This window comes from Ascochyta rabiei, chromosome 11, assembly GCF_004011695.2.
Source record: "Ascochyta rabiei chromosome 11, complete sequence".
Lineage (NCBI taxonomy): Eukaryota > Fungi > Ascomycota > Dothideomycetes > Pleosporales > Didymellaceae > Ascochyta > Ascochyta rabiei.
In genome coordinates, this window is record NC_082415.1 from 1,180,190 (window position 1) to 1,205,588 (window position 25,399).

Consider the following 25,399-nt stretch of genomic DNA (forward strand, 5'->3'; position numbering starts at 1 on the left):
ACTATTGACGAAGGATGATCCTAGAATCTAGTAGTTGCACAAATCCAACAAGAGTAGCATGACACTTAGGATAGGATTGTTTTCGCTCTATGCCCCGTTTTCGATGGGATTCGGGACAACGAAGGCCATTGCCGTTGAGTTGAGTTGGTCTTGCGGCCGTAGCTGAACCGGTCGGCTGGGTCGGCATAACACTCAGCAGCTCGCCTTGCGGCCTGGAAGACGAGCTGCCGCCATAGACGATGCTGACGGCTCCGAATCTGCTCTCTAGTGGGTTCTCGCTCCCAGCGATACGGCCGTGTCATACAGAATGTTGTCTTGGAACCGTTCGCTAAACATGCGACAAGGGCAAGCGATTCCACGTGCGCCTGAGCATACGCCGCTTCCCGTCTTCGACGGTGTGGAGTCGCTTATGGCTCTTTTGGTATTGGACGGAGTACTTTCCAGCGCGGCTTGATACTACGCCCGCCCCGCAAGGTTGCGGCCGTTGTGTTAAGTACTAAGTGCTAAGGCAGTGCATGCAAGATCATATCTTCAATTCAATCGACCATCTCCTTTGATTCATTAACGCACACAAGCAAGCCGCTACTATCTCTAAGTCCACATTTATCCATCACCTGTGGCCGCGAGAGAACATCATAATACCACCTTCCTCAGTCATTTCTACAAACAGATTGGTCTCCCATTCCCCACGCACGCTTGAAGCGCTGATACGCAACCATGGATGCTTGGCCAAACGACGCAGGATTCGATACTGACTATCAAGAACTTGAGCCTATTCCGTTGCCCGTCAAGGGTAGCATTCCACACTATGCGGCCGGTGTCCTATATCGGACAGGACCACTGGGTTACAAGGCCAAGGCGAAGAACGGCAAGACTTTTGCAGCAAAGCATTGGTTCGACGGCTTTTCCGCTATTCATCGCTTCCAGATAGACTTCCCTGGCCCTAAAGAGCCAGCAAAAGTCAGCTACAGATCTCGCCGTACCGTGGACGAGTATCTTGAACATGTTCGTGCAACCGGTAAAGGTGAGGGTCTCACATTTGCTTCGAAACGAGACCCATGCGAGAGCCTTTTCAAGAAAGTCATGGGTGTCTTTGTACCATCGCGCGACAATAAGAATGTAGGCGTGACGCTCTCAATCAACATGCCTGGAGGAGGCTGTATTGGCAACTTGGAGAAGTCGGCAGTCAACGGCCACACAAACGGCATTCAGACTCTCCACGCAAAGACCGACAATCACATGATCAAAAAGATAGACCCTGAGACGTTGGAGCCACAAGGTGTTGCTGTTCAGGAATTGCTACACCCTGATCTGAAAGGACCTATATCTGCTGCTCACGCCAAGTCCGATCCTAGAACGGGCGACATCTTCAACTTCAACCTGGAGTTCGGTCGTGAATCCACCTACCGCATCTTCCGCACTTCATTCTCTACAGGAAATACGGATGTCCTTGCAACCTTCCATGGTAAGCCAGCGTACATCCACTCGCTTTTTCTCACTGAAAACTACGTCATCCTCTGTGTTTGGAATAGCCACTTCACTGGGGCTGGCATCTCGCTTTTATACCACCAGAATATGGTCCAGGCCATCGCACCTTTCGACCACAACTCCAAGACAATATGGTACGTCATCGACCGCAGTCAAAATCGTGGGCTCGTGACCACCCACACTAGTGACGCTTTCTTCTGCTTTCACAGCGTCAATGCCTGGGAAGAGCCTTCGGCCAGCAACCCCTCCCAAACAGACATAATCACCGAGCTCTCCATCTTTGAGAACACCGATGTAATCCACCGTTTCTACTACGACAACCTGCTCTCCTCACTCTCCACTCCAGACTCAGAATATGCAAGCAAAAAGCGCCTCTCTTGTCTACCCATGCAAGCTCAATTCCGACTACCCGGTGTTTCTGCCGCTCTCCATGATGGCCAACCCAGAGACGCCCAGAGACTTTTCTTGGCGGATAAGATGGTCTCCCTTGAACTTCCTACCATAAACCCGTCCTATCTTACCCGTCGTCACCGCTACACGTACGGCTGCGCCGACCGTCTCAAATCCTCATTCATGGACGGGATAGCCAAGTTCGACAACACCACACAGACCAGTATCTTCTGGGAACAGGAGGGGCACACGCCAGGGGAGCCGATTTTCGTCGCCGACCCCAAAGGCAGCGAGGAAGACGATGGCGTGCTGTTGACCGTCGTTCTCGATGGCTCTGTCGAGCGGAGCTACCTCCTCGTTCTCAACGCGAGAGATTTAGAGGAGGTGGGCAGGGCAGAAGTACCGGGCCCTGTGGCTTTCGGGTTCCATGGTGCTTTCAAGGGACTTGGCACGAAGTACACGGGGGACGTTTGAGCGGGTTGGCATGTGGAGGCTTTGAAGCTGGCGACTGTAGGCGTGAGTCGAAATCATGGTAGGGAATTGAATGGTTCGTCTACAGCCTGGTGTCCAATCATTGCGTGTGCTTCAGACGAGATATCGTAATCTTCTAAGAAAACCAAGTTTGGATACCTGTCAGTTTCTTTTTTTTTATCACCACACACGGAAAAAAGGTGTGCAGCAACATACATACCGTGGCGTGATACACTATTCCGCAGGGCTCGACAGAAGTGTAGCCAGCGTGGATAGTTGTGACTGGCCTTGAGAACACGTAAACTTGTTTGTCTCCACCCCATCTCAGCACCGTGGTTCTGCAGGTACACCCTGTGGTTGCTCAGATACTCTGTGACAGATCTGCGGTAGCACGGATTGTAAATTGAGTTTTGTTACACCCTACAATTGATTTTAAATTTATTCAAAGTGCAGGTTCTGCAAATTTTATGTGCGGAAAAGCAGAGGGTATTGGGCATGAATTAATGGAATATCAATATGAGCGAATGTCGCGAAGACGACCACAGGCTACATACATCGTCCCCTGGTAGCGCATTCTTGAGCTTGTCGCCCAGAGCCGAACAACAAAGACCAGAAGCATCGAATTGTGGTATGCAGATTTAGATCTTCTCGATCTCGAGGATGTTGCCGCTGTGATCGGTGGCGACCTTCTTCTTGATGAGAGAAGCGTTGCGGGGGTTGGGGCTGTTGAAGATGTCGTCGATTTCCTGCGTTCAAGAATTAGTAGATGGAAGATTCTGCAGCCGTCTTGACTTACCTCGAGCGTCCTGTTCTTGGTCTCGGGGATGAACATCCAGACAACAAAAGCCTGAATTGGGCACCAAATGATGAAGACAATGTAGAGCTTCCACTCGATCTTCTTCAGGGCAATAGGGTACGCGAACTGGTTGATCAACATGGCAGTGGTGAGGGACAAGTTCGAGAAGGCCATGCCCTTGGCGCGCATCTCGAAGGACAAGACTTCAACAGGGTACAGAGCCTGAAGAGGTGTGATACCAAAGGCGAAGACGGCGTTGAAGAGGAAGATAAAGGCGATGAAGGCGTTGCTGGCAGAGTCGGATCCGCTGCTCTTCTGGATGGATACGGCTACGGTGGCAGCAATCCAGATGAAGGTGACGGTGGAGAACGTGCCAATGAGCATGGGGCGTCGACCAAGCTTGTCCACGAAAAAGGCACCGATAACGGCCTGTACAAGTCAGTATTTAACTCGGGGAAGTGGGGAACGGATTACTTACAAAACTCAGTTGCATGCAAGATTTGCCCAAGTTGATGTTCATCTTCTTCAGCTGCTCAGTGATACCGGCCGATTCCAGAACACCATCAAGGAAGTAATCGACCGCACCGTTACCGGCCCATTGGCCAAAAATAGCTACCGTGCAGTTGCAAGCAAGACGGTAGCGGGAAGCGCGGTGCTTGAAGAGTGCACCGTAGTCCCACCAGCGCTTGTCGCCACCGTCCATGTTAAGATACTCTTCATACTCGTTGATCTGCATAGTGACCCAAATGCTGTCCTCTCGGCCACATCCGTGGTACTTGGCGAGAACCTTTTTGGCCTCGGAGTGTTTGCCACGAGTATAGAGCCATCTAGGTGACTCAGGAAGAAACCAAGCCAGGCAGAGGATCAGAGCAGGGAAGAGGATCTGCAGCCATACGGGCACGGTCCAGCTCATGTTGCCTACAAGGTTGACGGAGCCTCGGGTGACACCAGCAGCGAGAATGGAACCAACAAACCTGTTTGAAGGTTAGGGCTAGGATTGAACGGTTTTTCATAAACAAGCTTACCAGAATGTGTTGTAGAGACCGGTAACGACACCGCGATGAGCAGGGTGCGCGGTCTCAATAACGTGCAGAGGTCCGGCGGTGGTAAGAATTGGCACACCGAAACCGAGCAGCAAGCGGCCGCCCATGAACTGGCCAACAGCGCTATCACCAGGCTTTGTGGTGGCTTGGATGATAACACCTGCAGAGGCAATGGCACCGCCGATCATCATTCCGTACCTGCGACCCCAGGTGTCGCAAGCAGGACCGATGAAAGGAAGAGCAGCGACACCACCGATCTGGTACATGGAGGTGACGATACCGGCCCAGGCACCAGTGGACTCGACCTTGTAGTACTCCTTGAACGTGTCGTTTGTGAGAAGAGAGTTGAACATAGATCCGTCGAAACCGTTGCAGGTAGAGCAGAAGAAGCCGACGACAGCACAGATGTAGAGCATCAACGCATGGCTCGAGAAACGTGCGACCGGCTCCTTGAGCTTGGCCTCCGCGAGGGCTCCAGAACCGGTGATGACCTTCACTTCAGCAGTAGCACCCTTGAGGTCCTGTACAACGGTCAGTCTCGTGGCGTGCAATCAGATTCGAGTGACTTACGCCATTCTCTGAGGTGGTCTGGTTGATATGCTCATTGGTAGACTCTTTGGTATCAGCCATTGTTGCGGTGATGCTCGAGACAGGAGCTGCTGCTGATAGATACAGAACGCGCGACTTGGACGAGCTATAAAACACCCACAATGATCACAGTCTGCAGGGCTCCAATGTAGGGACCCCGGCCCTCGGGCCCGCAATATCCGCTCAGAAACTCCCTCTCAAAAGTGCTGTGTCGGAGCTTGGTTCTAGATACATGCCTGGCAGAATGAGTTACGGAGTGCACCCCTCCGCTGACGCAATGGGCTAGGCGCGACTAGGCGCCTGAGCAGCCCCAGCTGTTTGTGTGGGAGACCTCCGCCGCTGGACTGCAGGTCAACGAGAACGCGGGGGAGGCAGGTCAGCTCCGCAATGCTTCTCAAAGAGGCTGCGACCTGCACTGGGGCTTCTCTTCAGACGCCACGAGGATTAATACCCAATCGGCGTTGGAGATCGCAGACAGAGATACCCTAACATCAGCAATGCAGGGGCCCGTGCAAGCGTGGTCTCCAAATCTGTTACCCACTAGAACGGGATCGAGCCGGCCGTGTCGATCTTGACAAGGCTGGGGTCTCATGAGGTTCGTTCTGTTTTCGCGATGTAAGAAAACGAGTGGCCGAACAACTGCACATGAGCACACGTATCGATGAGCCAGCCGCTGCCATTGATCCGAGAGATTTTAGCGGAGCACATCTTGCCCTTGAAGTAAACGTCCGCGAACAGGTGACATTCACGTCGTTCGCTCATGTTGTCTGGGTGGAACGATGTTGCAGAGGTAATAGTTTGAGCAATGAGCTAGGGTGTAAGGTGATTATCCGCGAATGATTCTCTGGGGACTTCGCGCTAGTGCTGCAACGGGATGCGAAGCAAGGGTGCACACAGACGCCATGCGGGGTTGGTATGGCGCTTGGATTTTGTCAATGATGGTCTTCGAAGAGAGCACAGCAGAACAAGAGAGGCGGAAGTGTCAAGCTTTAGCCGTGAATAAGGACAGAGTAAGCAGCGACTAACACGGAGATGGCGCGGAGGACACCAACGTGATGGCACAGTGAATTCGCCAACACGCCAACCGAGGCGCCAAGCGAACGCCTCCCAAACACGGCGTCCAAGTTTTCCCGAGGCTCACCGTCTCGACCGCGAATCTTACAATCTGCTCTTCTACCGCTACACGGCGGGTGTCACGCACATGGCATGATGCGCATGTGTCAATTTTTCCACTGTGCTCCGTGCCAGATGGCGTTGTGTGGCGGCGTTCAGGATCAGCATTGAGCAAGCTCCTTGGACTTGTTCTCTGTTAGCTGGGTATCGGTACCCGGGCCGTGGGATGCTCTTGATACGCCTAGACTCCGTATCAATACATTCCGGACATGCAAAAAGTCTCGCCACGCTTCTTTGACGCTGTCATCAGGATTCATCGAGATAAGCTCTACCAAGCCGCGATCCTCCGGCTCTTCAAAGGCTATAACAGGCGAGTACGGTCCGTCTCCTGAAGCCAGCCGTGTTGCCGTAGGATCCTGTCATCCATTAAAAAAACCAGCCTTCGTATTGCCAGCCTTGACAGCTGGAGCAGCTTCGACATTGCACGCAACTCCAATGAGAGTCACTGATCGCCAGTTTGACCATAAAGAGTATCTCATATTGTACTGCATACGTGACTAAATTATCTGAACATCCTTTTCAAGAAGACAACGTTCTAAACAATAAGAGCTCCTAGGCAACGGATGTGACCACGGGCTATATCGCAGATTGGCTTCTAGGAAACGCCTCTTCGCGATAGTGCAACATCCAACATCCGCTCCTTGGCTGTACCGTCGGAATCTTGAAGCAAAGTCTGCAACTACGGTGAGTAGAGCTAAATGATAGTTAGCTAAACTGGACCGGCGAAGCTTCAGATTGATAATTACGAGTTATTTCTCGTTGTTTTCCGATCTTACAACGTCGTTTCAGTGTCCGGTTTTTGGACTGAATCTAGGAAGCGGCTTTATGCTGTATATTCTTCAAGTTGGGCCAGCTGCCTAATGCGAACCACGGGAGGCGGCGACCACTCAGCACACAACAGTTCTGGAAGAAACTATGGAACGACGACTGACCACGAACAAAGTAACTCTCCAAGTCATCGCATCCGTTACGAATGCGCTCACAAAACGGCATTTCCTTTCTCGTCCAGATACGCGCGCTTTCGCCACGTTCGGAACGCGGTCGCATTCAGCGAAAGTGCTCGCTGCTCCAGCACTTCAAGCTGTTCTTCAATCTGATCTGCTACCGCCTCACCACCCGTTTTGTTCGCTTCAAGCCACTCTATACGCTTTGCCAGAATCGCGGCCTTCAAAGATGCTGGAAGTGCTGGTTCTGATATCGACGACTTTTCGGGTGATGGCGACGTCTTCTTTGGGTTGCGTCGCCGGAGCTTCCTCGTAGGAATCTCGACGTCTGAGACATCTCGTTTGGTCGGTGAGGCAGATGAACTTGCACCACTGAGCCTGCTCATGTTGCCCTGTACTTGAGGTACGACTGTGCTGGAGTACGCTGGATGTGCCGGGTGGTTTGGTGGAATGTGCGCTTTGAGCTTAACAATGAGTGACCAGCGCATACTGCGAGAAATTGCTCAGAGTTAACAAGAACTATGATACAAGGAAAGCGTCCGAGGTGAATACCGCACTGAGATGCATCTTTCTGAGATAGTTTCTAATAAGAGCTTGATCAAAGTATTGTCAAGCGCGCAACTTGCTTGCTGCATCCCCTTTGTGGCTTTGTTTGATCCCAACTGTCACGTCCATCGTGTTGCTCCAGCCACGGACGAACTTCAGGCAATTGGAAGATAATTGCACCCCTGTTTATACAATGCTTGACATTGTTTCAAGAGAAACGATGGCCATCATGGATTTGCAGCATCGTCAACTGTCATGTAGGCTTCGGGTGCTGTGCTCATTCGGTGCTTCGACAGTGTGAGAGACCTGGCACATCTTGTCGTCCATGTCTGGCTTCTGATTGTCTCCGCAACGAGCTCACGAGGTATTTGGCATACCTGTGGGTTTGCACAGAAACTCAAGTGTTGTCTTGATAATCAGCTAGAATATACAGTAGCGTGTTATTGGTTTGTGGTTAGCGTATTTTGAACGGGCATTGGCTTTCACCAGGTTTCCGTGTGTTCCAGTGAGTGTGCTCTTCGCCGTCCAAAGGTGTGTATCAGATCTTTCCAGCTACTTCCTTCTGACGGAATACGGTTGATATATCTACCTCGTCTCCTAAACACCCATTAACGCTATTCTTTCACTGCTCGTAGCTGCCTGAGCACCAACTCGCTGGGACTGATCCGCTTAACTCAGTTGAAAAATGGCTGGCAAGCGGGAACACGATGAAAATGTAGAGAACACCCTACGTAAACAAAGCTGCGGTTCTGTCGAAGCTCGACTATCTAAAAAACAGAAACAAGACGGCTCTGCCACGGACACCGCCTACACTGTTCGCCAAATTCTGGAGTTCAAAGACGGAATATCCAAAATCAAAAACTGGAAGAGCAACACGATTAAAGAAAAGCATGTCCAAATCATCTACTGGTCTGACATTGAAGGCCTCAGCAGAGTGGAATGCGCTAAAAGATACCCAAACAAGAATGGCAACCCATGCTCAGCCACCGCTATCTATAAAATTTACATTAAACATGCGCCTCGATTTTATGCGGAGAAAGGAATAGTGTTTATCCCTTCCGCACAACGTGCCACCTGTCGAGCACAAGTCCATGCGCCTACATATCTCCCAGCGCAGAGACCTGGGCACATTGGAAGTCGTCAGACGACTGATAAACATTTCGGGGTGCCTTACAAGGAGTCAAGACTGGATGAGGAGCTCAAGGAACTCTTCAATGGTCTTTCTGAAACTGCAGTGCCAGTGGCAGACCCCCGACATTATCAAAAAAGACGGGATCATGACCAGGGCATTGAAGCGACAGTAATGCAGAGCGACAGTGACGAAGCAAGCTTAGATGAAGAAATGATTAGATTCAGATGCGAACTCGGCGATATACGATACGAATGTTCAAGCACGATCGAGATGAAGCGGGTATGCGCTATGGAGTTTTGCAAAGTCATTCGGGAGGCACTGCAAGATAATCCGGATATCTGCACTATTCAATACGGCCCTGAGTTCAGTGCTGACACCGTTTCTCGGTTTGTGGCTTGCTGCTCGCCAAAACTGCAGCCAAGCCTACCAAGCCACATTACTACCAGCTTTGGTGTCTTCAAGCAAGAATGGACGATGCCAGAGCTCGAAGACCTTTGCGTTTTCGCCATCAGCGTAGGCGCACCCGACATCTGCGATATGGTTATTGACTTCTGGCACAAAGAGATGCAAGGACCAGAGCAGCGGGTAGTGCACAATGAATTTGGTGATGCTCATGTCTTCAGCATCCTTGACTTCGAGCCAGAATTTCTGAACTTCCTCCTAAAGAACAATGTGAGGGGGTTCAAATTCTTCCTGAATGTCCTAATCATGCATGGTCAGACGGGTCCTGACCTGCTTTGCGATATGCATTTGAGAAATTGGCATACGAAGGTCAAGAATGCACTCATCTCAATCATGAAGTCTAGTCATGCAATTGACCTGGTCGCCACTCCTCCAGAGATAATTTGTGACTTATTCCACCACCATGATTCTGAAGAACACACGCGCTGCTATAAGCGTCAAACTCTTGGCCCACCACCACAACTGGCGTTCAAAACACCGCGTCCGGGAACGAAAGCACCCACACCTGGAGCGCAGGGCTTGCACCCCTCTTACGATACGGACTCCAACGACGCACAAGAAGCAATACTCCAGATATCAGTTCCATCTTTCCCCTGCGTGCGCAACCGATACGCTCGAATCAAGGACAGCGATCGTCTTCCGGGCTTCGATGATGACGTGTCTGATCGTCTACGGAAGATAAGGAACATGCACTTCGACAATCGTCTGTATTACGCGGACCCAAAACACAATGCTCACTATGATACAAAGACAATCTGCGAGGATAAGATTCGCCTTGTGAGAAGGAAGATAAGCTTGTTCAAGGAAGAAGGCATTGAGTTGTCCGATGGTGAGTTTGAAAGACTAATGGGTAAGTCAACGGGGTCGGACTTGGGGACGGAAGAGGATGACGATGAGGTCAAGGACTAAGGCTTAAATGAAGAGACCGGATCGGCTTGTGAGAGCAGTTTGCTTTGAGGGTTAGAGATGCAATCACAAGCGGTTAGTTAAAGTTTCTTGAGTCCACGTTGTTGAGGAGATAGATACTTCGCTATACGAGGAACAGCAGAGCTATGTTGCTTGGGAATAACACGCGATATGAAGTAAGAGAGTGTCTAAGTTTCCAATAATTTTGTCAACCATACACTTCATGGACCTGTAATGCTATCCTGTAGCGGTTGAGGTATGCTCCAACTTCTATATGCCCTCTGTCTTAACACTGTCCGTGTCCAAATCCGGTTAAACCGGACATGTGCACTTGCTGCCCGTAGATGTGGCAGTCGCAGTACCTACTGCATGCACGTGGTGTTGTATTAACCTGATTGCTGATTCTTATCGACGCTATAGTCGAACTCTAGACCTCGACCATATCTTTGCTCGTGTCGCTGTTAGGTTGTGTGGATCGCTCATCCTGCTCAGCCTGGTCACCCTGCTCAGCACGGTCAGCGCCCTCGCCAAGGAAATCCTCTGAGTCCCGGTATTGAACATGGTCAGCCTCCACATCGAGATAGTCTTCTCCACGCAAGAGACTGTAGCCCTTTTTTGTCGTGGTCTCGGTTGTGCCGGAGATGAACTTCGCTTGACAATTAGGGCATTGCTGACAAGTGCTGCCCTTTTTGTAAAGTTTCGAGAGCAGAGACTTGTAGGGAACTTGGTTTTGTATAAAATAGGCATGGACGAGCCTGGAAACGTCAATGCTTTTCATGTGTTCTCGTGAAAACGGGCCTTACATGTTTATAATCATAGGAGCTGTGGTGAACCCTACCAGTAGTCCGAAGCCTCCTGTACTGAACTCAAGGATCTCGATGGACCAGCAAGGGACCAGCACACCGATGTATGCGGAAACCGAGGCCACGTCGAGGAGCATGAGAATTGAACCACGAGGACTTTTGCCGTGCTTCTTCATGTATTGCAGACTCATCGTGGAGGCAGCTACCGTCAGCGCCAGAGGGATGAAGGCAAAACAGAATGCCGTGGCATTTCGAGAGTCCCAGCCTCTGTTCTGATTTGCGATCGAGAGAACGGTCGCGACTATGTTCAAAGGAACGGCGACGGCAGTGGCTAGGTACGTGAGAAGGCGGAGGGGCCGTTCGAGTGACATGGTGTTGATGGGCTCCGTCATTGGTCGATATCAAAAGAGTGGTCGAGATGTATTGATGTATGATGAAGGTGACAACGAACCACGGGAGTTGATAAGCGTCTGAAAATCTCCTAGGCAACCATAAACCAGCCGCCAAGAAAGCGCCGCTGTAGAGTTGCGTCGACACACTGAACGCCTTGCCCATATATCCAATCAACTCTGCATTTGGCAAATGTTTCGATACGAAGGCCCCTCATTTCGTATCCAAGCGAGGAAGCAATGCTCGCGTACGAACCAATGAGTGTCGGAAGGAGGTGGCTGGGTGTACCGAAACGGCATAGCGCTGAATATGAGTGTCGTAAGCGTTGCATGTGGTAAACCGCAAGGCAGATTTCGGGTGTCGCGCCAACACGATCTGAAGTCGTTTCAAAGGCCACCATTTGGTATGGCTATCTTCTCTTTTCTAGCCTGCTCACATCGTGTTGAAGGTTTGAATGACAATCAGTACACGGAGTCGGTGACCATGTCTAGTCGCTCAGCGTGCGCTGTGTGACTTAAAGTCTCAATTCCAGACGCATGCTGGGTAGCGCAGGGCAACACCGTCACAGATCGAGGAGTCCACGTTGATAGCCAAATCTTTCGTAACCAATGATCGATTCCCTTGGAAGGAGAGAGCTGCGACGTTACGGTTGTTGAACAAAGAACGGATACTGCCTGTAAGGTATTTGCGAGCTCAGAACTTAGCGCGTGCAAGTGCTCTGTAGATGCTGTCAAGCAACGTGTAGCTGTCAAGAAGGTCGAGCTTCGGAAAAGCTGGCTGTCTCATCATGGCTGCCACGATCAAGTGCACTGCTGGCATGCCCAGCTGTCAAAGCTACATCATCATGTGCAGCATCCGGTTGGGAATGACTCAGATGCCGTTCTGCTCACGCGACAGGGTGTCGATAGAAAGTTGTCATGTCGTGGTTGAGCGTGACAAGGGAAAGGGGTCGCCAGCACAGACCCCGCGCTAGCATCTCATATTCTTCACGACGTCTACGATGCTTACATGCCCTCGACAGCAATCATCAAACCTGTCACCTATTCCATCTTGTGGCTACATGCAATCGTGATCGGTGAAAATGAGGAGTCTTGATAAGTGATTCCTCCAGTGTCAGTGCACGCCACAGCACATTCAGGCTGCGACAAATGCTTTTGTCTGAGGTGATCTCGTTTCCTGCCCAAAGATGCAAACTCTTCCCCGAAGTGTTAAGACTTCATCCATATTAATGAGATATGGCGATTCTACGACCTGTGGCAGCGTCATAGGCTGTTCCACAGTATCGCCCGTTTGGTTCGCATCGAACATCTTCATCACACTCCCGGATTTTCAGCCGTCCTGTCTTGTCTAGTTATATTGAGAAGAGTATACAAACATCTGATTAGAGGCTGTGAATGCGACTTGTGATAAGTGCCAAATATCGAAACGGGTAAAGTTCTGCGACATCCGCCATCGTGTGCTACTCGCGCGTGTGATAGCGAGCATTGTGTGATATGCTTTCACCAAGAGTTGCAGATGCTTGTACATATTGTTGAGATGAGAGAGTTTGTTGTAAGTTCTGACATTCAGATACTTTCACTTCACATGAAAGACCTGTTCGCGCCAAGCACGCCTTCACTTCCCCAGGATTTCGACGAGGACTAGTCCCCAACTCGCACACACCCACCTACTTTTATAACCATCGATTAAGCGGTCGACTTTTCGACCACCTCTATCACCACGGCGCTCAACTTTCAACTCCACAGACGCCACGTCGCGCAAATCGCAGTCATGGGCGTCCTCGCTATCATCCTCGCTGCCTGCATCACGCTGGTTGTGCTCTTTGAACCTATCTACGCTGTCGTCATCCCAGGTCCAGACGATGCGCATGCTTACAAGGTCGCGGTGGCCAACTTCCCACTGACTAACATCGCACATCAAGATCCACATGACCCACAGCTCAACCGCAAGCTCGAAGTCAGCCTGTTCCTTCCGGTGAAGAAGACGGATTGTACTGGCGAGCATGTCAAGCTGTATATGCCGCCTGGCGTCGCGCACGCGTCTGATGTGCAATTCTTCGGCAACAAGAGCACTGGTGTCTTCGCGAAGATGGAGTACAAGGTCTGCAGTGGTAGCCGTCAGACCATCGACGCCTCCAAGCACCCCATTGTATTCCTGGAACCTCAAGTCGGCACTAGTAGATTTCTGTACAGCACACTAGCTCGTTTCATGAGCGCAAACGGTATGGCTGTCGCTCTTATCGACCACTCACACGAGTCCACTATCAGCCTGGATGAGGCAGTCGACGGTGAGGCTCCCAGAAACGACTCAGTCGGCTTGAATCCCTTTACAGAACTCACGGCTTGGAACGAGACCGTGACCAAGACCATCGATACGCGCATTGAAGACATCAACGCCGTGTTGCAAGGACTCAGCGACGTTTCCTTCTTGCAGCGCCAGTTCCCCTCCCTCAAATTGAACGCCACCTTCGACACAAGCTCTTACACTGTGGTCGGGCACGGTATCGGTGGTACAACAGCCACCACACTTAGCATGCTTGACCCACGTGTCCGCTTCTCGATCAACCTCTCAGGCAGTGCACCGCTCCTGCAGCATCCCACCTCAGCCGACATCTACTTCTTCGGACGCTCAGACTTCCGCCGCGAGAACGACATCCACTGGTCTGCTACGTGGAAGAATCTTGGTGGCAAGGCAACAGAGTGGGATCTTAAGGATGCTGGCTTGTTCGACTTCTCAGACCTACCATGGGTTGTTGATCTGGCGCGCAAGGATGAGAAGATGACCATCAAGGAGGTGAAGGGACTGCATGGCTCTCTGGGTCCTTTCGGATTCCATGGCACGGCATGCTTTTTGGAGGCGTATCTGAAGGCTGAATTGGTAGTACCAAAGGATTTTGGTGCAATCGGAGACTGCGTACGCATGTTCGATCAGATGGTACCCTACTCAGGTCCTGTTAAGGCTGTGATTTGATCACTTCGAACTCACTTAAGAGTATGTTGCTTTCACTGACGGTCATGTGGGACAAAGGTTGAGAAGAATATGAGTATGCAAACAGCACTCTGGAGACATGGAAAGAAGGCAAAGAAAGACGCAAGAGCGGATAAATCTCGAAGGGTAATAAAACTTTGTTTAAGTGTTTTCACACCATTCCTTTGATTTGCAAGGCCCCAAATCTCCTTTCGCCGAATTCACTCGGTCTTTTGAAGCTCTACTGTAGGCTAATATCCAAGACTCCTACCGCACAGCTGCAGTATCTGCGCTGTGATCTCCGGAACAAATTTGTGTTTCTGGACCATAACCTTGGTTGGACGGTCTACATGATCGACCGTGATAGCAGGTTGATCTGGCAGTCTTTGTGTGTTGGTGTTGTGGAGAGGTAGTGCAACAGCTACGGTTGTGACGAGTGCTGTTGCAATGAAAATGATGGTGTTTGAGTGCATGCTGGCTCTTTGGTGGGACTTAAGTGATTGGACGTGCAGAAGTATCTTACTCGCTGCTCAGGTAGTTCGTGGGTATTTTGGTGAGAACCAGAAGAATTGGTTTAATGAGCGAATGTGTAGCCGAGATGTCGCCGAAGAATGCCAGATGAGTTGGGGAAGGGTGCAACGAGGGAAGGTATAAGGTGGTCCCTCGATCTATGACCGCATTTCTTTTCTCCAAAGTCTGTGCTAGTATGCATGACGACGCCACGTCAAATTCAACCACTTGCAAAATGCCATACAACGCTGTGGTTGTGTGTTTCCATCTTAGCCTGAACAAATCTGAGAGCGAAACCGTCAATTGTGAGGTACGAACAAACCATGTGGTAGCTTTGCCACCTAACAGCAGGACCGACAGTTAGACTGTGTTCGACTATACACCCGATTCATGCAGTCGCCAAGTCTGATATGTTGACATGTGTGGTGTTGCGTGGGTCCACGGACATATACAGCCGACGGCCATACACGACGGTGATTGGAATGTGGAACGTGATTCAGGGGCAGCATGACCACTGTGTGTAACATTTCATGTTCCTAATCGACCAACGGTATTGTATAGCTACCTGCGCTATAGTGGACAGAGCCTTGAGATCGTAGGAATTTCCGAAATGGTGTATGTGACAGTCATAAGGTGAAGGGTGTAGACACCCAATCTTGCCAGCCTCAGTGATTCGTATGCTGTACGATGAGATGATGGAAGCTCCAACTCGAGGGCTCAGAAGCTGCCCGAGGTAATGCCTTACGGAATGTCAATGTGAATTCGGTTGGAGAATCCTAACCGAATTCACATTGACATTCCGTAAGGACCAGCGAGTCCTCCAAAAGAGTAGGAGGCCAAATGTCTCGGTTCGCGAAAACATTCAGCGGGTTTTCGACACTTTGAACTCATGAGTGTTCGCCTCTTTGATGTACGAAATGAACGTACCGCAACAGGTTTGATAGAAAGACATTTTCGTCTCCTCTCTGCGCTACGCCTGCCATCATGATCCAGCTCCTCAAGTTCTATGTTGACCGGTTGCAGCAAAACTGAATCTTTTGGCTCGGACGTACTCGCAAGTCCAGACGAGAATAAGCCGGTGAGCTTGTCATAAGGCGTCATGAAGAGGAAATATAGGATGTGTGAGAGTTACTGCAAGCATTTGCAAGGCATCATCCATGCTCATATACTGCTCTCTACTGTCCCATACGGGACCCTTCATTCCTGCGCCAAAGATTGGGACCACGGGTCGTTGCCCTTGCCATGGTGTTTAGCCTGGTCAGGAGCGTCATGTATTGAGCATAACAAGTGAAAGGAAGCTTGCAATATCAATTAGCAAACAGGCGTATGCCGTGGCACGATCGAGCGGGTGCTGGTTCGACAGACAGATGGCGTTGTGCCTGGTTGGTTTTCCACTAGATTTAAACGGATCGACCGCTACTCCGAATGTGGCTTAGTGTGTCGCGCGTTGACTCTCGTCATTCACACGCATTTGTTAGACTTCCAGGGCTTCCTGCACAATTAGCTTGGTCCTGACGAGACGACCCTGGAATAGAGCAAGGTGGGCCAGCCATTGCCGCCGCAGCGATATTGACCAATAGGGTCTCTAGGCGTACGCAAATTCTTTTGATTCCAGCTCGCTCGGATGACGTCAACGTGAGGATATTCGCAAAGCCAAGAAATTTCGTGCCATCGTCGAGGCTAGGAACCACCTACGTGGTTGAGGAAATGCTGCCTAGAGTGGCTTTGACCTGGACTTGTACTGCTACCTACGAAACCCTAGACACGTCGCAGTAAGGCTGCGACGTCCTGCTGATTTGCAATCATGCTCGTGATATTAACAGAAACGAAAGCTTTCGCTGCAGAGGACACCGATGCGAAAATATCTGGAGATGTCGTGCAAGTGGAAATGCAGTAGTCGATTGCCGAGCGTCCGGGATGAAGGAGACGGTGTCGGGTGCAGGATTGAGCGTGAGCCTCCAGATGAGGAGCTCTCAAGGAGGTATGTTGACTCTTGGGCCATTTCTCGAGCAACCGTCTGCCGGTCCAAACTGACATACCGACAAGTTGCATTGCAACCTTTGAGGGCCAGCACCTTTCGTTTCTGGCTGCTGTGCGAGATCTGCAAACTCGACATCCCAACGACAGCAAAGCCAACAGTGTTCTCCAGCAACTACAGGCCAGCGGCTTTGATCTGGAACTAGCGAGCCCTCCGATTCACCCTTTCACAGCTGCTACATGAGGAGACAGGGGCCCTTTTGAACTGTCACATCGGAAAGCTCCCCAAATGGTACGCTTTCACGGAGAAGTGGTCTCAGACCTACTCTCGACTACTCTATCTGCGAAGCCACGCTAAATACTCAAATCATGCCGGACCTTCTCAGCAACTACGACAGCACACATGTGGACCCTAGAATGCGACCGCAGCTGCAGGACGACTTGCTCTTTGACGCGGAATAATGCCTGTAAAAAGAGGTGAATAGACACCTCTCCCGCTCGTCAACAATTGAATGCCTACACGCAGCGGTCCAGGCAATTTGCAGCAAATCTCATTTTGATCGCACCTTCAACACTGGAAGCAAAAATTGCTTATTGCTGCACTGATGCGTTCCTTGCATTTCAGTCGTCACTGTTTGCGTCACGGCACAGCATCCAGAGCCGGTGTTTGGGGCCTTTGGCTTTATCTTTGCAGCACTTGAGGCCAATGGGAATATACACGGACGCACAAAACCCGTCAATCAACGAAACACCCCAACGCCTTGATTCTTGGTGCAATACTATACTAGGAGATTACGGACTGCCGTTCTTTCCCCTTAACACGACTCAAGCCACCTTGGGCCATGCTAGTTGAGAATGCAAGTACGCATGTACACCTGCAACACACCGCGAGCGAGGAAAGGATGTGCAAGAATTCAGAAGGAATTCTCTGAATCCGTGCCCGATATTGCCAAGAGTTGGCGACAAATCGCCTGCTAAGAGAGATGTGTCAGCGGAGGGACGACTACGTGTATGAATACCACAAACACTGGAAGTCAACAAAACAACTCATGAGAAACGGACGAACCGTCGACGGTGTAATCGTACATGCCCGCGCACGCTGCAGCGCCCGAGTGTCTGTTCAAGCACCACGGTATGCATGACAAAGATGAACCCTGGCAAATACTGATCTCCCGTAGCGCGCCGTACCGGTAACCTTCGCGGATCGTAGACTCGACCCTGGAACTTTTGGGCACAACCCTTTGAACAAGAAATAAATGCCAGATTCGAAACTGTGTCAGTCCTTCCCGTATTACAGATAGGAGGTTAGCTAAAGACCCTGCCGACGACAGGAGTGTATTCCACGAACCGCTAGTTGGCGTGCAGATCATGGGCCAGTGGGATCAGGAAGAGAAAGTTCTAGCAATGACGGACGTGATCAGCCAGGCTCTGCAGCGGTACCGACAAACATCAATCCTAGCGTGATGATCCAAATCTCTATGAACCACTCTAGCCAGCTCGCTGACCAGTGGTGACCGGAGCACTTTCGACATTAACCAGAGAAGACAACAGCTGTTCGCCTTATCTGGTTGTGCCATAATTTTCTCATCAAGGGTAGGGGCCGCTGAAGATCTTGCTCGTGGCTGAAAAGTACAGGGTCACTTACGCTGTGCGGAGCCGTACTCCGGTCCCTCATACGTTAAGTCCTACATCACTACAAGGGGCATCGACCCACTATCATGCACAGAAAAGCACTGTTCGAGATGATCTCTGCCGGTGTTGGTTCTCAGCATCGGACGGGACTCCTACAAATTCGTGATGTCGTCATCGTTGAGGAAGCAGTCCGACGCCTCACGCGATACTATCGCTTTCTCCTATTGTGTTTCGTACAGTGTTGTGGGTCGTGGCTTGAGATAGTTGTACTGGCAGAAGGTGTATTCGAGATCGTCTAGACTATTCCGTGGTCTAATTATCTGGAACGCGCTTGTGCCGGGCGGTAGTGTGAGGAGCCACCCAACGTGGTTAGCTACCCAAACAAGACATCACTGTTGAAGCTTGACGCTGCAGCCTCACCCTCAGGGTGAATTACTATGAATTCCCTGAGCTCCGTTGTATAGGTGCTTCACCGGGTATGTAAAATCAAGGCCAAGATAACCACAGGTATGATGACGCTAACATAGACGGCTCTCTTCCGTCAGCTGTGGCAAGGTCAGATCTGCTATACTCGCAAGCTCATTCGCTTTAGACATGTACGACGTCTCTTATGCCACTTATGTTACACAATACTGGAGCTGAACTGAAACTCGCCCAGTTACTATCGACACGAGGCCCTACGAGCCATCAGGCTGATCCGCACCTGCGATTCTCCGAAGTCCGATCGCCAGCTCGCCCCCAGATGTCTACACCTGCCATTCTGGTCCTATCAATACTTCTGTCCGGCAGAACGGCGTAGAATTTCCACGCTACGGATGTTGACCAACGTTCACCATGGTAGTACGCACTGTGCTGAGCTGAGAATAGTGAAGCCGAAGGTGCATTGAAGTCCGACGGCTATGCGTAGATATAAGTATGGAGCCTTCGCATGCCAAACAGCTCCCAATACTCACTCCCCTGTACCACTCAACCGGTCACGAGCTCAGCGTATAGATGATCCCGCCCAGCAAACTGCGGAAGAATCCACAACCCGAGTCACGACTCGTAGCAAACCTCAATGTTACCGGAAACGACCGTCGGCGACTGATCTAATGGTGTAATTGGAAATCACGTGGAGTCTTCGGTGCGACTTGAGCACGACAATGAGGCTGCACGGGCGTCTGATTCTTACCGAGAAATACATCAAAGCCCACGTGAGTGAGGACATCTCCGCTTCCTTCCAATATTGTGGCGTGTTCACCGCCTGTCCGTACCTGCGGTCTGTCAGCCCTACACACGTGTATCTATGCAGCACCACTTATTCTCACACGGCTGATTTCTACCAGATACCATTGCACAGTTACCCGAGCTGTCGACTGCAGCATGCCTTATTGTTGTGCATGCGTTTACCTTTGGTTGGTTGACAAGTAGCCCGCAAGCATCCTCACCTTGTTGACCCTCAGTGCAGATCATTCAACGGACTAACGATCGCATACGCATAGATTGTACGAAAACTTCGCCCAAGGCCGTTTATCGCTCGCGAAACACCTCGGAGAAATGCCGTGGACTGCCTGACTGAGGCTTCAGCGTTTGGCCGCCTGTAGGACAGCCAGGTTTCGGATGTCTTCGAGCTTAGCTTACGCCACAGCATGACCAGGATCGACACCGTATCTGTGTGGCGCTCTACTTAGACGGCTTGATATGAAGGTTCGGGTGGCTGGCTATCAGGTGGTGATGTTGTGTTCGGTGCTGACATCCGGCTCCCCTCAACATTCCGGCGCTTCACCCCTCAGCGGCAGGAATTCTTACGCGAGACTTAGCCGAACTAGGCCTGGATGTGGCGATCGACCCGTTTATGGGGTGAGCTTTCTTCGACGACGCATCGCTGACCGACAGCAGCGTGGCCACCAAAGTGTCGGGTGTCGTTCTTTAACATGCTCAAGAGCTCGGGCTACCGTGTGTAACGCTCTGACACTGCATGCGCGCGCTTCCCCACTTCCGCACGGACAACTTGCATCTACTGAGCACAGCATCTGCTAGAGGGAGTTGTAGCGACCGCCATCCCAGCACTACGCCATGTCTAGTTCCCCTTCCCGTGCTGTTGTGCTGGGGATTCCTTTCGTCACGGCTTGAAATGCCTAGCTTGGCATCTAGTCACACCTGAGTGCCGAAAGCCTGACAGAGAGGACCACGTATCGACGATGAATTCAGGAAAGCCTAGTCGTGGCTCGATGCGGCATAGGGCTGTCCCGGACCAGAACATCCTTGTGAAATCTGCCTGCGGCATATCGTATTCATGACGAGGTAGGACATTGTTCTCGGGCCTGTCACCTTGTTGACAAGGAGCCTTGGAACGGGCGATGGCTACAATTAGTGTCAGCTCTCCACACCCTCCAGCGACGCCATGGTAGTCCACTGATCATAGCGGCAATTCGACAAGGGCTTCAAGCCAAGCAACCACGGGCAAGATAAAACCCCATCCTCCCACCCATACCACAAGGTCCAGGCTAGCTTACACTGTCTTCTCTCATATTTGAGCCTATTTCATTCGCTTCCCGGGTCTTCTGGGCTCTGCTGGCTATACCCATACTTTCTTTAAGTACGCTTTTCCAATCTCACAATGCTTCCAAAAATCGCCAAAGCTACAGCCCTCCTGGCGTTTTTGCCAGCAGCGGCGTCTTGGGCATTGCCCGGCGAAGCTATCAACTTAAACACGCCATCTGCTCTGAAAGTGCCATGGAAAGAAAGAGGTCTTTATTCTGACTCTGCTGCTGTCAAAAGCGACGGCGATGGCTACTCAACACGCTGTAACCATGGACCGGCGGCGAGGTCTTGCTGGAAGGATGGTTACAGCGTTGATACTGACATGGATCTCGAATGGCCAACGACTGGAAATGTTGTAAAGGTGCGTCACCGAGGTGATACTTTTACAAGCTGCACGTGCTGACCTCTGTAGTACCGTTTTGAAATCACCAATGAAACTATGGCGCCTGATGGCTTCGAGCGACCAATGATGGTGATCAATGGCCAGTATCCGGGGCCGGTACGTAGAAAATGGATGATAACAGCACACCTCTAATGCTATATAGACCATAGAAGCGAATTGGGGAGATGAAATCGAAGTGACAGTAATAAATCACCTCGAGAACAATGGAACTGGTCTCCACTGGCACGGGATGCGACAACTCGGATCAAACGAGATGGATGGCATCAATGGTATTACCGAGTGCCCCATCGTACCAGGAGGTACCAAGGTCTACAGATTCAAAGCCACGCAATATGGCACATCGGTGAGTCTGATGCTTGGCGAGGACTGAAATGGACCCACCTCTGACTATTGCAGTGGTACCATTCGCATTATTCCGTCCAGTACGGAGACGGTCTGACCGGCCCAGTCATCATCCATGGTCCTGCAACAAGCGACTATGACATTGACCTTGGAGTACTGCCCTTCACTGATTGGTTTCATGCAACAGCCTTCACAGTCAACCAGGCTACTCTCCACGCGAAGGGGCCACCGACTGCAGACAATTTGCTTGTAAACGGATCCATGACATCAACTTCAGGAGGACAGTACGCAGTAACGACTTTGACGCCAGGAAAGACTCACCGGCTTCGTCTCGTCAACATGGGCATCAACAACTGGGTCCACGTTGGAATTGACGGTCATCCTTTCACGGTCATTGCAGCAGATTTTACTACACTTGAGCCATTCCAGGCTACCTCACTCAATATCGCAGTTGGTAAGTCAAGCCGAGCCTCATTTCCCAAGCGCATGCACGCGCGAAAATGCGTCAAGCCCCAACGATATGTCCAAAACACGCTAGCAACGTTTCACTGACCCACCACCTTGTTAACAGGACAACGGTACGACGTCATTATCAACGCAACCCAGGCTATTGGTAACTATTGGCTCCGCGTTGGTACAGGTGGACGCTGTGATGGACCGAACGCAAATGCAGCGAACATTGGCAGCATCATCCGTTACGCAGGCGCCAAAAACGCAAATCCAAACTCAACGGCTGCGGCGTCTCTACCCGCCGGATGCTATGACGAGGTCATTGTTCCTCACGTCAAGACTAATGTTCCTCAAAAGGTACCCGAGGAGCTGAAGCTCACTTTTACTGACACCGGCGGCAAGGATGGCAGCGACCTTGTTCAGTGGAAGATCGATGGTGTCCCAATGCTGATCGACCTCGACAAGCCCACTCTGCAGACAGTTTTCGAAGGCTTTACCGGCAACCAGACCTGGGGCAAGACTGAGAATGTGATCGAAGTCGGTAGTTCAGGGCACTCAGTCAGTTATCGTCCGATCTTCGGAGAAGTGGTTGGGGCTAACGTCGTGCAGTGGCAATACTGGGTCATTCAGCAAGATAGCGCGACCGCGCCCCCTGTTCCTCATCCCATCCATCTGCACGGCCACGACTTCTTTGTATTGGCACAGCAGGCCAATGCAGTTTGGAGCGGCGACATCTCGACTCTGAAGATGAACAACCCAATTCGACGTGACACAGCTACGCTCCCTGCATTAGGATACCTCGTTCTCGCGTTCGAGTCGGACAACCCTGGTGCATGGCTGGTGAGTTCCACGAGTGAAAGCCATATAAAGATCTGTGCTGATGTAACATACTAGATGCACTGCCATATCCCCTTTCACATTTCTGCCGGCCTTGGCGTCCAGTTTGTTGAGAGAAAAGATGAAATTTTGAAGAGCAACGGTAATTTGGGTGCAATGCAGCAGGGCTGTGCAGACTGGCAGAAGTTTCACAGGGAATACTACCCCAACGGGATATTGACTGAGGGTGATTCCGGACTATGATTCGCCTCGAGGAATAATGCTGTGGTTTGGGTGAGACTTCCCTTCTGCTGTAATACCTAAAAATAATGTTTTGAACGAACTTGACATGGTATCTATCTCACACGCTCAAACTTCCATTCCACACAATGTTCGCGTCTAGCTTGTTTTACACATTGAGTCTGGTTTCAAATAGTACAAGAAACCAAGAGATACTGCATCAAACACCTGTGCCGCTGAAACCCGTGGCCGATGAGGTTACATTACGACCACCCATCACAGAATTTTCGTCGCTCTCAGCCCTGCCCTTACTCCCGTCTGGTGTTTGCCCCCCCCCCCCCCCCCCCGCTCGCTCTTCCGAGATGCATTGACGCTGCCGGGTTGTCCGCTCCTTGACTATGACATGGTGTTTAGAGGGGGCTCTGATATGCTTGACGTCGTCGCCGTGGCGCCGTTGCTTGCTGCGTATGCTCGGCTTTGATTCCGCTTCCAGGAATCGGATCGTTGGAGGATGGATGCGTCATGCATGCTATGTAGGCAGTTGCATCGCCATCCGGGCATTTGAAGTGGTGTTCCCTCAAAGTTGTGTCGCAAAAGCCACATGTCGCTATCCTGAAGCTTCTTCGCCAACCGAGTTCAACAGCCCATCCTTCAAGTCCTACCTTATGGCGTCCTACAGTTGATAGATAATTATCCTGATTCGCGTACGCATGCTGTTTGGCAGGAGCAATCCTGGAGTCCTTCCTTCTTCGTCTGCACCTCATGCACTTCACTGCCACTTCTTGCACTTTGATGCCACTTCGTGCACCTCACCACCACTTCGTCTGCACCTCATGTACCTGCACCTGCACCTTAAGCACTGCCACGTAAACTTCATGCACGCTTCACGCACTTCACCACGAACTTCACCCCAATTCGTGCACTTCACCACGAACCTTACCCCAATTTGTGCACTTTACTATGAACTTCACCCCAGTTCATGCAATTCACCATGAACTTCACTCCACTTCATGCACTGCTGTGCACCAGCGTGCGCACTACGTCTGCACCTTATGCACTTCACCATTACGTCATGCACACTTCACGCACTTTACTATTGCTTCGTGCACTGGCGCGTGAACTTCACCCTACTTCACGCACTTCGTGCACTGCCGCGCGCACTTTACCATGAACTTTATGCACTTCATGCACTGCCGTACGCACTTCACTATGAACTTCACCCAGGCTTCACGCACTTCACCATGAGCTTGTAGGCTTATAATTTCGTAGGTCCGTGATTTTAAAGGTTCACCACAGAGTCCGAGTAAACCCTGGCGTCTGAATTCGCGTAGCTTCACTGAGCTGCACTTAAAGGCTCGTGATGCAGCTCCGGGTATGCCTGCCGCTTCATGACGAGTGCACGAACCCACTTCAATGCACGATGTACTGACTGTGCACTTCACCACGAACCAACACTGCCGGCATCTTCAGGCGGCTATACGCCAACGCCATTGGCGGGGTTTGGTTCGTCGACAGTGGGGAGGATACAATGATATGGACTGACGACTCAGCTCGGTCTCCACATGGAGTGAACGAGGTAGAACAGTTTGACGCAAGCTCTGCGTGGTCCTGTCCAAACCATCAACCCACCGGTCCGTCACTGTCCTCTACAGCCGTCCGTCGTGCGACGCCTCCGATTCTCTTCTACGGCTTTCCTGTACCGTCGGCGGCATGTTGCTCCACGACCCAGCACTCTACCCTAATAGACTCCTTTGCTTCTTCGATCTTCCCTGAAAATTACGAGCTGCCATCTGCAAAGGGACCTAGCGTGCAGCTCCAATGGCTCGACTTACGGATTACCGACCGTATCGGAGTGCATTGTTTATCATCCTTACACACCAAAACACCGAGCGAGGATACCATTCATTGCGCGGAGAGCTTCGATGTTTCTGTGGACTCTGGAAACACTGGACCAGGCGGTGGCGTCATGCCTGAAGTGAGTAGTGTTCTGACAAATGTGCTGAGATTGGAATATAGAAGAGGAGGCTGCAATGGGCAAGAGTTAACTTTTGTATTGCACTGCAATAGTCCGCCTTTACTACAAAAGTTGCGGCGTGGCGGAGCTCTCTTTCCTCATCAGACGAGAGGCCATATGGCCACACACAGATTCCAGCCATGGTAACACTCAGGATGAGCATGACTCTAGTCGCGGAGAGGACGGAAGCCGAACTGGATACGGTTACCAATGTCTACTCCATGCTCCTGCATAGACCTGGCGCACCTAAGAACGTCCTCCTCCCAGCTCTTCAGTGTCTCAAATGCCCCCTGGAGGTAGAGTGATGTGATCCCTCTTCCCATTTTTGTCCGTCATGAGCTCTACATGCTCGGGTGATTCTTCCTTGTAGTTGACGTATTAGACCCAATTCAA

At 51.1% G+C, this 25,399-nt stretch overlaps 10 protein-coding genes across 10 annotated transcripts, besides 2 other annotated features; 5 read left to right on the forward strand and 5 right to left on the reverse strand.

Annotated features, from left to right (window-relative positions):
- Positions 1-717: 717 nt before the first annotated feature.
- On the forward strand, positions 718-2,352 carry EKO05_0006976 (Torulene dioxygenase; the record flags this gene model as incomplete). The annotated part of the gene is made up of 1 exon (XM_038946270.1): positions 718-2,352. The coding sequence occupies one exon, from the start codon at positions 718-720 to the stop codon at positions 2,350-2,352; it is 1,635 nt and encodes a 544-aa protein (XP_038797502.1).
- Positions 2,353-2,987: 635 nt separating this feature from the next.
- Positions 2,988-4,818, reverse strand: EKO05_0006977 (uncharacterized protein; the record flags this gene model as incomplete). Its single annotated transcript, XM_038940924.1, has 5 exons — positions 2,988-3,095; positions 3,146-3,574; positions 3,624-4,119; positions 4,171-4,709; positions 4,759-4,818. 5 exons carry the CDS (start codon positions 4,816-4,818, stop codon positions 2,988-2,990), a joined length of 1,632 nt encoding a protein of 543 aa, XP_038797503.1.
- Positions 4,819-6,928: 2,110 nt separating this feature from the next.
- Positions 6,929-7,381, reverse strand: EKO05_0006978 (uncharacterized protein; the record flags this gene model as incomplete). Its single annotated transcript, XM_038946271.1, has 1 exon — positions 6,929-7,381. One exon carries the CDS (start codon positions 7,379-7,381, stop codon positions 6,929-6,931), a length of 453 nt encoding a protein of 150 aa, XP_038797504.1.
- A 743-nt stretch (positions 7,382-8,124) lies between these two features.
- Positions 8,125-9,942, forward strand: EKO05_0006979 (uncharacterized protein; the record flags this gene model as incomplete). Its single annotated transcript, XM_038946272.1, has 1 exon — positions 8,125-9,942. One exon carries the CDS (start codon positions 8,125-8,127, stop codon positions 9,940-9,942), a length of 1,818 nt encoding a protein of 605 aa, XP_038797505.1.
- A 424-nt stretch (positions 9,943-10,366) lies between these two features.
- On the reverse strand, positions 10,367-11,113 carry EKO05_0006980 (uncharacterized protein; the record flags this gene model as incomplete). The annotated part of the gene is made up of 2 exons (XM_038940761.2): positions 10,367-10,694; positions 10,743-11,113. 2 exons carry the CDS (start codon positions 11,111-11,113, stop codon positions 10,367-10,369), a joined length of 699 nt encoding a protein of 232 aa, XP_038797506.2.
- A 1,789-nt stretch (positions 11,114-12,902) lies between these two features.
- EKO05_0006981 (uncharacterized protein) lies at positions 12,903-14,102 on the forward strand (the record flags this gene model as incomplete). The annotated part of the gene is made up of 1 exon (XM_038946273.1): positions 12,903-14,102. One exon carries the CDS (start codon positions 12,903-12,905, stop codon positions 14,100-14,102), a length of 1,200 nt encoding a protein of 399 aa, XP_038797507.1.
- A 1,293-nt stretch (positions 14,103-15,395) lies between these two features.
- On the reverse strand, positions 15,396-15,710 carry EKO05_0006982 (uncharacterized protein; the record flags this gene model as incomplete). The annotated part of the gene is made up of 1 exon (XM_059636928.1): positions 15,396-15,710. The coding sequence occupies one exon, from the start codon at positions 15,708-15,710 to the stop codon at positions 15,396-15,398; it is 315 nt and encodes a 104-aa protein (XP_059492911.1).
- Positions 15,711-16,462: 752 nt separating this feature from the next.
- EKO05_0006983 (uncharacterized protein) lies at positions 16,463-16,830 on the forward strand (the record flags this gene model as incomplete). Its single annotated transcript, XM_059636929.1, has 2 exons — positions 16,463-16,590; positions 16,656-16,830. 2 exons carry the CDS (start codon positions 16,463-16,465, stop codon positions 16,828-16,830), a joined length of 303 nt encoding a protein of 100 aa, XP_059492912.1.
- A 2,448-nt stretch (positions 16,831-19,278) lies between these two features.
- On the reverse strand, positions 19,279-19,848 carry EKO05_0006984 (uncharacterized protein; the record flags this gene model as incomplete). Its single annotated transcript, XM_059636930.1, has 2 exons — positions 19,279-19,471; positions 19,694-19,848. The coding sequence occupies 2 exons, from the start codon at positions 19,846-19,848 to the stop codon at positions 19,279-19,281; spliced, it is 348 nt and encodes a 115-aa protein (XP_059492913.1).
- Positions 19,849-20,817: 969 nt separating this feature from the next.
- EKO05_0006985 (laccase, multicopper oxidase, benzenediol:oxygen oxidorectuctase) lies at positions 20,818-23,016 on the forward strand (the record flags this gene model as incomplete). The annotated part of the gene is made up of 7 exons (XM_038940896.1): positions 20,818-21,102; positions 21,154-21,240; positions 21,287-21,487; positions 21,541-21,940; positions 22,058-22,494; positions 22,546-22,776; positions 22,831-23,016. 7 exons carry the CDS (start codon positions 20,818-20,820, stop codon positions 23,014-23,016), a joined length of 1,827 nt encoding a protein of 608 aa, XP_038797508.1.
- Positions 23,017-23,320: 304 nt separating this feature from the next.
- Positions 23,321-23,339: a tandem repeat.
- Positions 23,340-23,795: 456 nt separating this feature from the next.
- Positions 23,796-23,845: a tandem repeat.
- The last annotated feature ends 1,554 nt before the right edge of the window (positions 23,846-25,399 follow it).